Source organism: Hemitrygon akajei, chromosome 10, assembly GCF_048418815.1.
Source record: "Hemitrygon akajei chromosome 10, sHemAka1.3, whole genome shotgun sequence".
In the NCBI taxonomy this organism is placed as follows: domain Eukaryota; kingdom Metazoa; phylum Chordata; class Chondrichthyes; order Myliobatiformes; family Dasyatidae; genus Hemitrygon; species Hemitrygon akajei.
The window spans coordinates 19742310-19759820 of NC_133133.1; the positions used below are offsets into that span (position 1 = coordinate 19742310).

Genomic DNA, 17511 nt, shown 5'->3' on the forward strand with positions numbered 1-17511 from the left:
AACTAAAACTATTCTTTGCATTTCTGGTTAGATGCTAACTGCATTTCATTTGGCTTTGTATCTGTACTCGGCACAATGACAATAAAGTTGAATCTAATCTAATAAATGTAATGGAATTGCACATCCATCCAGAACCATCCTATAGTCAAAGCTGTACTGAATCAGCCTATAATGTCAGAGGTAGGATTTCTCACACTGAATGATCATGCATTCAGGTATGGATTAGAGAACTCAGAGCTCCAATTCTCAGTCACGCTATTGCATGAACACCAATCAGCAGACAGGATTGGAAGGGAACATCATGTCAGGTCAATCTTGCACATTTCCTAATTAATAGTTTTAGAGCACAATTGGTAGTCATACAGCAGGTTACTGAAGGAAACTGAGAAAATTCATATTTTCCATTAAAACTGTTAATTTATGATTTAGCATCCCAGCATTTTATCCAATTAACTTGCTCTGAAAGAAGTCCTCTATACATTCATTCTACCTTTATCAATAGATAGTAACGATGCCACCACTCAAGTTCAAAACTGAACAAGTTTTCCTGAATCAACTGCAAACAGAAGCACATGTAATCCTACAATCCTACCAGCCCATCAAAGTTGAACTTTGAAGAGAATTGTGAGTCACCACTTTCCCAGTCATATTTACCATATTAAAAAGAGAAAACTGTATTAAAGTATCAAAAACTGAAACACACAATGATACTTACTTTTTGCTGGGCTAACATTCTGATCTGTAAAAACTTTGATCTCGCCATTAGTTTCTCTTACCCCAATCTATGAAAAAGAAAACATGTACTATAAATACTAATTTAACTTGTCTTCTAACAAATAAATGCACTTTTGCAATTAATTTTGGCACAATTTTATTATTCTACCCTTTCTAAGAAATGAACCATTTATATTTTTCTACAAAAACAGCTTCATAAATAGCCAAAAGGAATCAAAATTACTCTCCCAATTCATTCTTTTAACCCTGAATTGAGCAATATAGCCATTATTTTTCCTAGCAACAGGTCATACCACAAAATTAAACCACTACCATTGCACTCTGCAACTGTGTGCACATATACTCAGTGGCCACTTTGGTCATGCTACTTTTTAAGCTCATTCGTGCAATATCTAATCAGTCAATCATGTGGCAGCAACTGAATGCATAAAAGTACGCAGACGTGGTCCAGAGGTTCAGCTGTTCAGACCAAACACCAGAACAGGGAAGAAATGTGATCCAAGTGACCTTGTTGAATGATTCTAGGTGCCAGATGGTATGGCTTGAGTACCTCAGAAACTGCCGACTCCTGGGATTTTCACACACAACAGTATCTAAAGTTTACAGAGAATGGTACAAAAACATCCAGTGAGCGGCAGTTTTTTTGGGGGGGAGGAGGGGGGGGGATGCCTTGTTAATGACAGAGATCAGAGGAGAATGGCCAGACTGGTTCAAGCAGACATAAAGGCGACAGTAACTCAAATAACACAGCAGTGGTATACAGAAGAGTGTCTCTGAATGCACATATTGAGCCTTGAAAGTGGATGGGCTACTGCAGAAGACCACAAATATACACTCAGTGGCCACTTTATAAGATGCAGGAAGTACCTAATAAAATGGCCACTGAGTGTTTGTATTGGTTCATGTGAAAAGATGCAAACATTTTTACGGTTACATGTTCCTGAAAAGAATTCAATGAAAACCAAGCTATCAGTTTGGCACAGATGGGACAGCTTTGCAATACTTGTTATGAGGAAATTCAGATAAGGGATCTTCCTCATTGATATTGAAATCCTCCAAAGTTAATTTAATTTTCAAAGCAAAGGTTTTGGATCAATAATTTTCATTTGTTTAGCGCCCTTAAAAAACCAAGGTATTTGACAGAATCTATGCAGTAAGTAAACAAAAGCTTGGTTAAAGAAAAATAATTTAAAAAATAATGCTCAGGAAGAGAACCATTAGAGTTTGGAGCATAAGCAGCTGAAAGCACAGCTACTAATGGTGTAGGCTAGTGCTTGCCAACCCGTCAATCGCAGTAGATCCCGAATTTTTTTTTAAAAAAAATACACAAATACTGTTCAGAGATTGTTTCTGGGTTGCGGGGTTTTAATTCCATTCTTTCTGCCCAGTGCGCATGCGTGTAGCTCTCCCGCACTACACAGTGTAATTCAGTGGTCTCCAACCACCGGGCCATGAGGAAACAATGAGTCAGCTGCACCTTTCCTCATTCCCTGTCACACCCACTGTTGAACTTGAAACCACGTGAGGTCATCAGTCACCTAAACGCAGTGATACCCTCACTGGTTGGCCTCGGGCGGCCGGCAAGAAGTGGCGTTGCTACTGGCCTGGAGTGCAGACAGATGGGCGCCACCTCTGAACCTGTTTAGCACATCAAATGTTCGTGGGGAACCCGGTGCTAAAATATTCGCAGACTATCTAATTCGGGCTCAGGGTTTCATAAGTAGCAGAGCAGCTACCTCGCTGCGATCTACTAAAACAAACTTTTGTTGGCCGATAGATCCTACAAGGGGGGTGGGCGCAGGCCCTGTCGCACTCCTCGCTCAGTCGGTCGCTCTCTCCGGACTGTGACCGCCGCGGCCCCGGTACGGGGGCCTCCAGCCCTTACCTTGTCCTCTCAGCCCCCATGACCAGCTGCACCTGGCCAAAGCTTCTGGCAGCGGGGGAGTGGGAAGCTGCAGTTCAGGCCGGGAGGCTGTCTAATGAGGCAATGAAGCACTCAAAACTGCTTCGGTACCCTGAGTGCAAGCACCTTGCACTTAAAGACAAATGCGTTGAGTTTTTTGAGCGGAAAAAAACGTGAGCAAGAGGGACAGAAGCTAAGCGCTGAGAGCCGCGAAAACAAATTTGCGGAATAGACCGGACATAAGGAGCCTGCTTCAAGTATCGCTGTATTCCAGTCGTGTTTAACACCCCCACCCCCTGTCAGCCGGCCCGCAAGAATATTGTGAATATTAAACTGGTCCGCGGTGCAAAAAATGGTGGGTACCCCTAGTGTTTATACATTATTTCTACTGCCGGGTTACGGGATTTTACTTCCGGTCTTTACTGCCCCATGCGCATGCATGTAACTAATTGATCTGGGGTCGATCTCGTCTTTCAGTAAGGCCAAGGTAGGGGATCTTGGGCTTAAAAAGGTTGGTGACCACTTATGTAGGCAATACCAAACCAAGGGCCTAGTAGGCAGAGGGGTGAATTGGACTATGGAACTTGGGACTTGCATGGCAGAACTTTGGATAGTTTAAAATTTAAGAACAACAGGGGTTCCCAACCTTTTTTATGCCATGGATTCCTACCATTAACCAAGAGGTCCACGGACTCCAGGTTAGAAACTCCGAATTGCTGGTCAAGAAAGCATTGTAACCGTTGATCAAAATCTAATAAATGCAGAGAGAATAGTTTTTGCTGCAGATGATGAAATGTAGGCTTGTAACTAAATGGTACAGAATGCCCTTGAATGAAAAAGACTACAAAAACTAGTGGATACAGCCCAGTCCATCATGGGTAAAGCTCTCCCCACAACAAGTACATCTACACAGAACACCATTGCTAGAGAGCAGCAGCCATCATCAAGAATATCAACCATCCTGGCCATGCTCCCTTCTCGCTGCTGCCATCAGGAAGGTACAGGAGCCTCAGAACCCACACCACCAGGTTCAGAAACAATTATTGCCCCACAACCATCAGGCTTTTGAACCGGGGGATAACTTCACTTGCCCCATCACTGAACTGTTCCCCACAACCTTTCAGATTCCAACTCATTTTCTCAATATTTATTGCTTATGTTTATTTTTCATTTTCTTGATTTGTCGTCTTTAGCACATCCCACAGGGGCAGTCTTTCATTGATTCAACTGTATTTCTTATATTTACTGTGAATGCCCAAAAGAAAATGAATCTCAGGGTTGTACATGGTGACATACATATGTACTTTGATGCCAAATTTACTATCAACTTTGAAAGAAATAGGCAGTATTACTGATTGTGAAGATGTGGCAGGAAGCTTATCTGACTGCAGAGATGTTTGGTTCAAACCTACCGGTAGTTGCTTGCCAGGGTCAGAGAAGAATTAATGTAAAGGAAACTGTGGCTGGGTAAGAAGAAAATTAGTTTGTTATCTTGATATAAAGATGGAGAAAATATCTGATCATCTGCTATAGATGTCGGACAAACAATCTAATAATTTAGAGACAGCGCTGGGAGTGAGAAGCAAGGTAAAATTTGAGCTACAGCTGCTTTGCAGTTACTCAATAACTTTCTTTACTCTGATGAAATAAAATTTAACATTAGTGTTTCTAGTAAAGAAGTTTATCCTGAAAGGGCAGATGCCTAAACTTTTAGATTTGAACATGCTCTGTATATACTTAGGCTGAAGTTGCAAACAACTGATATTCTAATTTAACCATTAATAAGGCAATGCAAAACATCTTTGAAAATCTGGTTTAGTTTTAGCCACTAAAAATACTTATAACAAGAGAAAAAAAGTTTATAGAAATACAAAGTCATGCTTAATTACAGAACTTAAAGCATCAGGCAGTATCTATAGAAAAAGAAACAGTTTTGGGACCTCTCATCAAAATTCAACATGTCAGATGTTGTCCAAACAACTTGCTTCCAGATTTCCAGCATTTGCATCTTCTTAAAATACTTTGATCATGTATAACTAAAATGACAGATCTATGACGAAAGGGACAATAAAGGGGTGACAGACTTTCAAAAGGCTCTATGCAAAAAATGCTATAAAAGTTAAGCACAGCAGAAAAGGTGGAGTGAAACGGAGAGGGAAAATTAGATTATAATCGATGCCATGTTAACATATGAGAACTAGGCAGATTGCAGAAAGGTAAAAGTAGAAATAAAAATTTAAGTAGCCAGGAGAGGACACAAGAAACTTAAATAGTGAATTTCAGTTAATTGGGACACACTGGGACCAGTATATTTGGCCCAATTAGCCCCAGTTTCATGGAAATAATTAAAAAAGTATAAAAAGACAAACAACCATTTAACTGACTTATGGATTTAAATGAAATACAGAACAAATTAGAACACTACCAATACTACTACAGTACTATAAACTATTATTTCCCAATATTTATTGATCAGTGTTCTTTTGATTGTCTATAAATAAATAAAATCAGTGCTGACACCAAATGTAGATAACGGACTGCATTCATACAATCTTCAACGATTGCATCCTCCAAAGTTTCATTTTCTTCGTAACATTCAAGATGATTGTTGATACCTTAAAATTCTTCATAATTTCTAACTGGAAGTAGTGACATCGTTTCATTTTTCACTCCCGGCCATTTCTGGCATCTCCAAGACTGAATGCTTAAAACCGCAGTGAGCATAACAGTTCTGAATTGCCTTGCTGCTCATTTCTTGCCAACTATCAGTGACAAAGTTCACTGCTTTTTGAGCATAGCACACAAATAACACTACTTAAAAACTGATCATGCTAAGCACATCTAAGTACATACGACTGATGATATTAAGAAACTGTTCAGCGTATATCCTGCTCCAATTAATCAGCATAGTGTCCCAAATAAGCAAGGGGAATCCCAACTATTTTCTCAAATTAGCTTTTGCTCTTTAAGAGTTGTCCCAAATAAACCGCTGCCCCAATTAACTGGAATTCACTGTATATAAAAGGAAACCAAAAATAACTTGCAGGATTGTGAGCAGGTAAAGGACTGCAAGAGGTTGGACCAATCAAAAACAAAACAAAGTATACACATGGAGCCAAAGGCATAGCTGAGATACTCAAAGAGAAAATCTGCAGATGCTGGAAATCCAAACAACACACAAAATGCTGGAGGAACTCAACAGTCTAGGAAGCATCTATGGAAAAAAGTGCAGTCAATGTTTCAGGCCAAGGCCCTTCGGCAGGACTGGAGAGAAAAAGCTGGACTAGATTTGAAAGTGGGGGAGGGGAGAGAGAAACGCCAGGTGATAGGTAAAACTTGGAGGGAAAGGGATAAAGCAAAGAGCTAGGAGGTTGGTGAAAGAGACAGAAGGCCATGGAAGAAGGGTGCGGGGGGGGGGGGGGGAGAAGAGCACCAGAGGGAGGCGATGGGCTGGCAAGGAGATAATATGAGAGAGGGACAAGGGGATGGGAAAGGGTGAAGGGGGGGTGGGTGGTGGAGACATTACCGGAAGTCTGAGAAATCAATGTTCGTGCCATCTCCGGTGACCCGATGTTTATTATAAACAACGGACTCTCACAGCTACCTGGCTATAACTGGCGCACTAATCATGAGTTGGAGAGCGACAAAAGAGGAGGTGGCGCACAGGTCTGGAAGCGAAGCTTAAAAGGGGAAAGCTTCACGGGAACTCGTCTATAACTGGAGCACCAATCGCGTGTTGGACAGCATGGGAGGTTCAGGCATAAAAGGAAGACACTGCCTAGAGAAACGGTCATCAACGAGTGATCTGAGTCAGAGTGGTAGGGCTTTGGTGAGGTAACAGGGTAAGTGGACTTTGCTTTTCGTTGCATTTTTTTGAGGAATAGACAGCATGGCTGCAGGGTTAGTACTTTGCTCTGGGTGTCAGATGTGGGAATCCAGGGCATCTTCCAGTCTCCCAGATGGCCACATCTGCGCCAGGAGCACCAAGATGCAGCTCCTGAGGGACCGTGTTAGGGATTTGGAGCTGTGGCTCGTTGACCTACAGCTTATTAGGGAAAGTGAGCAGGAGATAGATAGGAGCTACAGGGAGTTAGTCACCCCAAGGCAGAAGTTGGACAAGTGGGTGACTGTCAGGGAAGGGAATGGAAGAGCTCAGATAGTAGAGAGCACTCCTGTGGCCATCCCTCTCAGTAATTGTTATCTCATTTTGGATGCTGTTGAGGGGGTAACCTGACAGAGGACAACCACGGCAATCCGGTCTCTGGCATCGAGCCTGGTTCCCTGGTGTAGAAGGGAGAGATGAGGAATGCGGTAGTCATAGGGAATTCCATCATGAGGGGAACAGATAGAAGGTTCTGTCAGCCTGATAGAGATACCCGCACGGTGTGTTGCCTCCCAGGTGCCAGGGTAGGGGATGTCTCAAATCAGGTGCAAAGTATTCTGAAGGGAGAGGGTGAACAGTCAGAAGTCTTGGTACACATTGGTACCAATGACATAGGTAGAAAAAGGGAGAGGTCCTGAAGAGTGAATTCAGGAGGTGGGTAGGAAGCTGAAAAGCAGGACCTTCAGGGTAGTAATCTCAGGATTGCTGCCTGTGCCACGTGCTAACAAGCGCAAGAATAGCTTGATCAGGCATATTACAGTAATACGTGGCTGAGAGACTGGTGTAGAGGGCAGGGTTTCAGGTTCCTGGATCATTGGGGCCTCTTCTGGGGGAGGTATGACCTGTACAAAAAGAACGGTTTACACTTGAACCCAAAAGGGTCCAATATTCTAGCATGCAGGTTTAATAGAGCTGTTAGGGAGGGTTTAAACTAATTCGGCAGGGGATGGGAACCAGAGTGATAGAGCTGAGGAAGGGGAAAACAGAAATAAATCAAAGATAGCTAGCAAAAGAGATGATAGGAAGGACAAGCAGGAGATGAGGTATAACCACAGCCAGTGGGATGATTTACAAAAGAAAGCAACAAATACTGGACTGAAAGTGTTATATTTGAATGCATGCAAATAAAATGGATGATCTTGAAATTCAGCTACAGATTGGCAAATAGGACATTGTGGCCATCGCTGAAACTTGGCTAAAGGATGGCTGCCACTGGGAGCTGAACGTCTAAGGAGGTACAGTATATCAGAAAGATAGCTTAGTAGGCAGAGGGGTTGGTTACTATTTTTAAGAAATAATATTAAATCATGAGGAAGAGATGACATAGTATTGGAAGGTGTAGAGTCTCTATGGGTTGAGTGGTTGAGTTAAGAAATGACAAGGGTAAAAGGACCCCAACGGCAGTTGTATACAGGCCTCCAAACAGCAGCCGGGATGTGGATTACAAATTAAAGCAGGAGACAGAAAAGGCTTGTCAGAAGGGCAATATCCTGATAATCACTAGTGACTTTAACATGAAAGTGGACTGGAAAGACCAGGCCAAGAGTCAGGAGACTATTTGTAGAATGTCTAAAGGATGGCTTTTTAGAACAGCTTGTTGTTGAGCCCATTAGGGGATCGGCTGTGCTGGATTGGGTGTTGTGCAATGATCCAGAGATGATAAGGGAGCTTAAGGTTAAAGAACCCTTAGGGAACAGTGATAACAATATGATTGAGTTCACTTTGAAATTTGAGAAAGAAAAACTAAATTCCAATGTGTCCGTATTTCAGTGGAATAAAGGAAATTACAATGGCATGAGAGGGGAATTGGTCAAAGTTAACTGGAAAGGGACTCTAGCAGGAAGGACAGCAGAGCAGCAATGGCTGGAGTTTCTGCAAAAACTGAGGGAAGTGCAAGACATATATATTCCAAATAAGAAGAAATTTTCAAATGGAAGGACACTACTGTGGCTGACAAGTGAAGTCAGAGCCAAAGTAAAAGCAAAAGAGGGGGCATACAAGGAAGCCAAAGCTAGGGGGAAGATAGAGGATTAGGAAGCTTTTAAAAACTTGAAGGAAACTAAGGTGGTCATTAGGAAGGAAAAGATGAATTATGAAAGGAAGCCAGAGACTAATATCAAAGAAGATACTAAAAGCTTTTTCAAGTATATAAAGGGTAAAAGAGAATTGAGGGTAAATATAGGACCAATAGAAAATGACACTGAAGATATTATGAGTGACACAGAGATGGCAGAGGAACTGAATGCGTATTTTGCATCAGTCTTCATAGTGGAAGACATCTGCAGTATACCGGACATTCAAGAATGTCAGGGAAGTGAAGTAGTTGGCAGTGAAAATTATGACTGAGAAGGTGCTCAGGAAGCTTAATGGTCTGAGGGTGGATAAATCTCCTGGACCTGATAGAATGCTCCCTCAGTTTCTGAAGGAAGTAGCCAGAGAGATTGCAGAGGCATTGACAATGATCTTTCAAGAATAGATATATTCTGGCATTGTACCGAATGACTGGAAAATTGCAAATGTTACTCCACTATTTAAGAAGGGTGGGAGGCAGCAGAAAGTAAACTATAGACCTGTTAGCCTGACATCAGTGGTTGGGAAGTGGTTGGAATCGATTGTTAGGAATGAGATTATGGAGTACCTGGAGGCACATGACAGGATAGGCCAAAGCCAGCAAGGTTTCCTGAAAGGAAAATCCTGCCTATCCTACTGCAATTTTTTGAGGAGATTATAAGCAGAGTAGACAAAAGTGATGCAGTAAATGTGGTGTACTTGGATTTTCAGAATGCCTTTGACAAAGGTGCCGCACATGAGGCTGCTTAGCAAGATAAGAGCCCATGGAATTACAAGGAAGTTACTAGAATGGTTGAAGCATTGGCTGATTGGCAGAAAACAGAGTGGGAATTTCTAATCTGGCTGGCTGCTGGTTACCGGTTACCAGTGGAATTCCACAAAGGTCGGTGTTGGGACCACTGCTTTCTTTACAATGTATGTCAATGATTTGGACTATAGTACTAATGGATTTGTGGCTAAATCTGTCGATAATACAAAGATAGGTAGAGGAGCGGGTAGTGTTGAGGAAACAAGAGAGCCTGCAGATAGTTTAGGGGAATGGGCAAAGTGGCAAATGAAATACAATGTTGGAAAGTGTCTAGTCATGCACTTTGGTGGAAGAAATAAATGGGTAGACTATTATTTAGATGGGGAGAGAATTCAAAATGTAGAGATGCAAAGGGACTTGATAGTTTGTATGCAGGGTATCCTAAAGGTTAACCTTCGGGCTGAGTCAGTGGTGAAGAAGGCGAATGCAATGTTGGCATTCATTTCTAGAGGTATAGAATATCAGAGCAGGATGCAATGTTGAGACTCCTTAAGGCACTCGTGAGACCACACTTGGCATATTGTGTGCAGTTTTGGGCTCCTTATTTTAGAAAGGATATACTGACATTGGAGAGGGTTCAGAGAAGATGCACAAGAATGATTTCAGGAATGAAAGGGTTACTGTATGAAGAATGTCTGGCAACTCTTGGGCTATATTCCCTGGAGTTCAGGAGAATGAGGGGCGATCTCATAGAAACATTCTGAATGTTAAAAGGACTGAACAGATTAGCTATGGCAAAATTATTTCCCACTGTAGGGGAGTCCAGGACAAGAGGGCACGACTTCAGGATTGAAGGACATCCTTTTAGAACAGAGATGTGGAGAAATTACTTTAGTCAGATGGTGGTAAATCTGTGGAATTTGTTGCTATGTGTGGCTGTGGAGGCCATGTCATTAGGTGCATTTAAGGCAGCGATAGATAGGTTTTTGACTAGCCAGGTCATCAAAGGGTATGGGAGATGACTGGAAGAATTGGATCAGCCTATGATTGAACGGTAGAGCAGACTTGATAGGCCAAATGGCCTACTTCTGCTCCTATATCCTATGGTCTTATGGACTACACCTCATCCCACTCTTCTACATGTAAAAACGCCATCCCCTTCTCTCAATTCTTCAGTCTTCACCGCACCTGCTTTCAAGATGAGGCTTTTTTATTCTAGAACAAAGGAGATGCCCTCCTTTTTCAAAGAAAGTAGCTTCCCTTCCTCCACCAACACTGCCCTCAACTACACCTCTTCTATTTCACGCATGTCTGCTCTTACCTCTATCCTCCTGTCACGCTACCAGGGATAGGGTCCCTCGTGTCCTCACCTACTACGGCACCAGCCTCCATGTCTAGCACATAATTCTCCGAAACTTCCACCACCTCCAACTGGATCCCACCAAACACATCTTTCCTTTGCATGTTGCAGAGGCAACATTTCACCTGAGTCTATTGGGGTCATGTACTGTGTTCGGCGCTCCCCGAGTGGCCTCTTGTATATCGTGAGAACTGATGAAGATTGGGAGACCGCTTTGCCAAGCATTTATGCTCCGTCTGCCAGAACAAGCAGGATCTCTCAGTGGCCACCCATTTTAATTCCACTTCCCATTCCCATACGTCCATCCATGGCCTCCTCCACTAAGGCCACAATTAGGCTGGAGGACCAACAGCTTATATTCCGTTTGGGTAGGATCCAACCAGATGGCACAAACCTCAATTTCTCAAACTTCCAGTAATGCCTCCACCAACCCTCTGACCTTCACCATTTCCCACTCCTTTGTCCCTATCTCATGTTATCTCCTTGCCTCCCTCTAGTGCTTCCCCCCAACTTTCTTCTTTCTGCCATGGTCTTCTGTCTCTTTCACCAATCAACTTCCTAGCTCTTTGCTTCATCCCTCCCCCTCCAAGCTTCACCTTTTGCTTGGCGTTTCTCTCTCCCTTCACCCCACCTTTCAAATGAACTCCTCAGCATTTTTTTCTCCAGATCTGCTGAAGGGTTTCTGCCCAAAACATCAACTGTACTTTCTTTTCATTGATGCTGCCTAGCCTGCTGACTTCCTCCAGCATTTTATGTGTTTTATGGATAGTTTACATCAGTTTTTAATCAAAGAAGAGGGTGTTGCTGCAATCTCAAAGGCCTACATAGCTGGGATTCTGGATAGGCAAAAATATTAATTACTAGAAAGTCTATCTACATTTAAAATAGATGAGTCAATTTAGTTCAAACTGGAATGCAATCTAGTGAAATCAGTGGGGGACATAATAATATGCTTGGCACTGAGATCGAGATTAAAGTGGTGTTGGGTCTCCTGGACCATAGATAACAGAGTAGAATTAGGTCACTTGGCCCACTGAGTCTGCTCCACAATTTAAACATGGCCAATTCACTTTCCCTCTCAGCCCCAATCTCCTGCCTTTACCACATATCCCTTCACACCTTGACTAATCAAGAATCTATCAATCTCTGCCTTAAATATACCCAATGATTTGGCCTCCACAGGTGCCTGTGGCAAATAATTCCACAGATTCCCCACTCTCTGGCTAAAGAAATTCCTCATCTCCATTCTGAGAGTGTGTCCTCTGGTCCTAGACAACCCCACTATAGGAAACATCCTCTCTATCGAGATCCTTCACCATTCAATAGGTTTCAATGAAGTAACCTCTCATTTTTCTGAATTCTAGTGAGTTCAAGCCCAGTGCCATCACACTCTTCATATGACAAGCCTTTCAATCCTGGAATCATTTTCATGACCCTCCTTTGAACGTTCACCAATGTCAGCACATCCTTTTTTAAGATAACAGGCCCAAAACTGCTCACAATACTTTGAATGAGGCCTCGCTAGTGCTTTATAAGGCCATAACATCACATCCTTGCTTTTATATTCAAGTCCTCTTGATTTAATGCTAACATCGCATTTGCATTCCTCTCCAGACTCAACCTGCAAACTAAGCTTTAAGAAATCTCGTACAAGTCTCTTTGCACCTCAGATTTGTGAATTTTCTCTCCATTTAGAAAATAATCTATGCTTTTATTTCTTCCACCGAAGTGCATGATCATACACTTCCCAACACTGTATTCCACTTGCCACTTCTTTGCCCATTGTCTTAAACTGCCTTAAGTCCTTCCTCAAAACTTCCTGCCCCTCCAACTATCTTTGTATCATCCACAAACTTTGCCACAAAGCCATCAATTCTGTCATCCAAGTCAGTGACATATAACATATAAAGAAATGGTTGCAACACAGAATCCTGCGGAACACCAGAAGTCATGGGCAGCCAACCAGAAAAGGCTCCCTTTATTCCCACTACCAATCAGCCAATGCTTTATCCATGCTAGTATCTTTCCTGTAATACCACATGCTCTGAATTTAAGCAGCCTCATGTGTGGCACCTAGTCTAAGGGCTTTTGAAAATCCAAGTACACAACATCAACCGATTCTCCATTGTTGATACTGCTTGCTATTTCTTCAAAGAATTCCAGCAGGTTTGTCAGGCAAGATTTTCCCTCGAGGAAATAAACCATGCAGACTATGGCCTATTTTATCATGTGCCCCCAAGTACCCCGAAACCCCATCCTCAAATGACCCCAACATCTTCCCAACCGCTAAGGTCAGACTATCTGGCATATAATTTCCTTTCTTCCTTATTGAAGAGTGGAGTGACATTTGCAATTTTCCAGTCCTCCAGAACCACGCCAGATTCTACTGCTTCCTGAAAGATCATTACTAATACCTCCATGATCTCTTCATCCACCTTTTCCAGAACCCTGAGATGTACACCATCTGGTCCAGGTGACTTATCTACCTTCAGACCTTTCAGTTTCCCAAGAACCTTCACCCCATTAATGGTAACTTCACACACTATCAAACATACAGTATACTGCTATTGTCTTCCACAGAGAAGACTGATGCAAAATACTTATTCAGTTCGTCCGCAGTGTCCTTGTCCCCCATTACTACCTCTCCAGGATTAGTTTCCAGTGGTCCAATATCCACTCTCACCTCTTTTACACTTTATGTATCTGAAGAAACTTTTGCTATTCTCTTTAATGCTATTGGCTGGCTAACCTTCATATTCTATCTTTTCCTTCTTAATAACTTTTTTAATTGCCTTCTGTTGGTTTTTAAATGCTTCCCAATGCTCGAACTGACCACTATTTTTTCTCTATTATATGCCCCCCTTTGGCTTTTATGTTGGCTTTGACTTCTTTTGTTAACCACAGTTGTGTCATCTTCCTCTTCGTGATGTATATATCCTACACCTTCTGAATTGCTTCCAGAAGTTCCAGCCATTGCTGCTCTGCTGTCATCCCTGCTAGTGTTTTTTTTCCTATCAATTCTGGGCAGCTCCTCTCTCATGCCTCTGTAATTCCCTTTACCCCACTGTAATACTGATACATCTGACATTAGCTTCTCCTCAAATTGCAGGGTAAATTCAATCATATTAGGATCACTTTCCCTAAGGGCTCTTTTACTTTAAGTTCTCTAATCAATTTTGGTTCATTGCACAACATCCAATCCAGAATAGCTGATCCCCTAGTGGGCTTAACCACAAGCTGCTCTAAAAAGCCATCTTGTAGGCATTCTGGAAATACCCCTGCTTGAGAATTCCCCCACCAGTACCAACCTGATTTTTCCAATCTACCTACATATTGCAGTCCTCTGTGACGATTGTAACATTGCGCTTTTGGGATGTATTTTCTACCTCTCATTGTAATTTGTAGACTACATCTTTTGCACTGTTTGGGGGTCTGTATGTAACTCCCATCGGGGTCTTTTTATTCTTGCAGTTTTCTAGCTCTACCCACAATGATCCGACACCTTCCAACCCTATGTCACCCATTTCTAATGATTTTATTTCAATTTTTGCCAATAGAGCCACCCCCTCTGCCTACAATCTTTTCAATACAATGTGTCTCCTTGGACATCAAGCTCCCAGCTATAATCTTCAAGTCATGATTCAGTGATGCCCACAACATCATACGTGCCAATCTGTAACTGTGGTACAAGTTCATCTACTTTATTCCATACATTGCATGCATTCAAATGCAACAGTTCCAGTCCTGCATTCATCCTTTTTGATTTTGTCCGCCTTTTACAACTCATCTTGTTGACTGCAATTTTGCCCAAGCATCAGCCTCTCCTTGCAAGTAGTCTTGCTACACATTGCCTGTTTGTAAACCAACTATCTCATCCTCAGCACAAAACTCCACAATCTTTGATTCTCCCACACCCCCCCCCCCCCCGCCAAATTAGTTTGAACCCTCCCAAGCAACTGTAGCCAACCTGCCCGCAAGGATATTGGTCCTGCTTGGGTTCAGGTGCAATCCAACTCCTTTGTACAAGTTGTACCTTCCCAATGAACCGTAAATCTGAACCCCTGCCCCCTGCATCACTTCCTCAGCTATGCATTCACCTGCCAAGGTGAATACATGGTCGAGGAACTGGTGCAGGGGGCAGAAGTAATACTCTTGAAGAGTGTTATAGGGGTAAGTCCCAAGAAGCATCAAAGGAGATTGCTGGGGCCTTGACAAAGAATTGGAGCTCATCTGAGAGGAGACAAAAATTCTTTGTCAAGGCCCCAGCAATCCATGGAATTACAGGATGGTAAATCTCATCAGTGGTAGGGAAGCTACTGGAAATTATACTGAGGGAGAGGGTTTATGCACATTTTGAAAAGCATAGGCTAATTTGGGACAGTCTGCATGGCTTTTTCCAAAGCAAATCATGTCTTACAATCTTGATCAGGGCTTTTTTGGGGTTGTCACGAAGGTGACTGATAGTGACTGATAGCAGGACAGTGGATATAGTCTATGTGGACTTTGACAAGTTCTCTCCTGAAAGGCTGATCCAGATGATCTAGTGACCTGGTAGCTTCAATTCAGAATTACCTTGCCATGGAAAACAGAACGTACTGGTGGAAGTGTGTTATTCTGGCTGGAGGTTTGTGACCAGTGGTGTTCTGCAGCAATCAGTGATGAGACCTCTTGCTTGTGATATATAACTTTGAAAGTGTAGATGGGTAGGTTGGTATGTAAAAAGGTGACAAAAAAAGTTAACATGTAGACAGTAAAAATCAAAATATACAACAGAATATACATCAACTATAGACATGGCTGCAGAAATGGCAGATATAGAATTTAATCTGAGCAAATGTGAGGTGCTTCACTTTGGTAAGTCCATAGGCATAGAAGCAGAATTAGGCCATTCAGTTAATCGTGTCTGCTCCCACCATTTAATCAATACTAATATATCATTTCCTCTCAGCCGTATTCTCTTGCCTTCTACTCACAATCTTTGATGCATTTATGAATCAATAACCTATTAACCGCTTCTTTAAATTCGGAACAGAGATGCGAAAAATTTTTTTTAGCCAGAGGGTGGTGAATCTATGGAATTTGTTGCCACGGGCAGCAGTGGAGGCCAAGTCATTGGGTGTATTTAAGGCAAAGATTGATAGGTATCTGAGTAGTCAGGGCATCAAAGGTTATGGTGAGAAGGTGGGGGAATGGGACTAAAGGGGAGATTGGATCAGCTCATGATGAAATGGCGGAGCAGACTCGATGGGCCGAATGGCTGACTTCTGCTCCTTTGTCTTATGGTCTATGGTCTTAAATATACCCAATATCCTGGCATAACACAATATGCGGCAATGCATTCCACAGATTCACCAGCTTCTGACTAAAGAAATGCTTCCTCATCACCCTTCTAAAATGATGTCCTTTTATTCTGAAGTGGCTCCTTCTGGTTCCAGACTCTCGCACTATTGGAAACCTCCCCTCCACATCCATTATCTAGGCCTTTCAATATTCATTAGGTGTCGATAAGAATTCCCCCATCATCCTTCTAAACTCCAGCGAGTACAGATCCAGAGCCTTCACTCTTCACGCAGTAACCCTTTCATCCCCTAGATCATTCTTGTAAACCTCATCTGGACACTTTTCAACACCAACATATCCTTCCTCAGATATGTAGCCCAAAACAATTCACAATGCTCCAAATGTTGTATGATCTACCTCTAATAAAGCTACAGCATTACAGCCTTGCTTTTATATTCTAAACCTCTTGAAATAAATACTACCATTGCATTAGCTTTCCTTACTACCAGTTGAAATTGCAAGTTAACCTTTAGGAAATTGCGAACTAGGGCCTCCCATGTCCCTTTACACCTCTGATCTTTGAGCTCTTTCCCCATTTAGAAAATGGTCAATGCTTTCTTTCTTTCTAGGCAAGCTAATGACCACACACTAGCTAAAGCTGTATTCCATCTGCACCCAACCAGAAAAAGCCACCTTTATTCCCATTGGTTACCTTCTGCCAGCAAGTTAATCTCTCCATGTTAGTACTATTCTGATATGTCATGGGGTCTTGTTTAACAGCATCATGTGCAGCAACTTGTCTAAGACCTTCCAAAAATCTAAGTAAACAAGGTTGAAGCTGAGAGGGAGAAAGTTAAAGATGATGTGCGTAGCATGTTTTCTTCTTTACATACAGAATGACAGGGCCTGCAAATACACTGACAGAGTGGTAGTGAGAGTCAAGTTTAAGAGACTTTTAGATCAGCTCAAATGGTTCTGTTTATTGCCAGAGAATGTATAGAGTATACAACCTGAAATACTTGTTTTCACACATGAATATGCAGCAGGGAACAGGGGAATCTGGATCATGTGCAGGCAGAGCGTATTAGATTAATTTGGTATCATGTTTGGCACAGGCATCATGGGCCAAAGAGCTTGTTCCTGACCCACACTGTTCTATGTTATTGATGGAATGGAGCAAAATGAAGGAACTACTTTCCTACGTTCAGAGGTTGTGTCAAGGTAATCCCTGATTTTTCTTACTCGAGACTGTGAAGACCGACACAAAATAGTTGTTAAATGCCTCACCATTTCCTTATCACCCAATATCAATTTCTTCTTCTCGTCTTCCAAGGGACCTACGTTGACTTTAGCCACCATCTTCTGCTTTATATACTTATAAAAACTTTTGCTATCTATTTTTATGCTTTGCGCTAACTTACTTTCATACACTATCTTCCCTTATTTCTTGTTTAGGTGTTTTCTGTTGCTTTTTAAAGCTTCCCCAATCCTCCAGTCTTCCACTACTCTTTGCGACTTTATACATGAGCTTT

General features: G+C 42.2%; 1 protein-coding gene across 3 annotated transcripts in view; it reads right to left on the reverse strand.

Moving 5' to 3' along the window:
* Positions 1-17511, reverse strand: part of LOC140734206 (transcription factor Dp-1-like) — a 99046-nt gene that overhangs the window by 63650 nt on the left and 17885 nt on the right. For 2 of the 3 annotated variants that reach the window (XM_073057876.1, XM_073057877.1), the window contains one exon: positions 716-782. The exons of the other annotated variant lie outside the window; for it this stretch is intronic. In XM_073057876.1, the coding sequence (XP_072913977.1) occupies positions 716-782 (67 nt within the window). The remainder of the gene's footprint in view (positions 1-715; positions 783-17511) is intronic. 3 annotated transcript variants of the gene reach the window in all.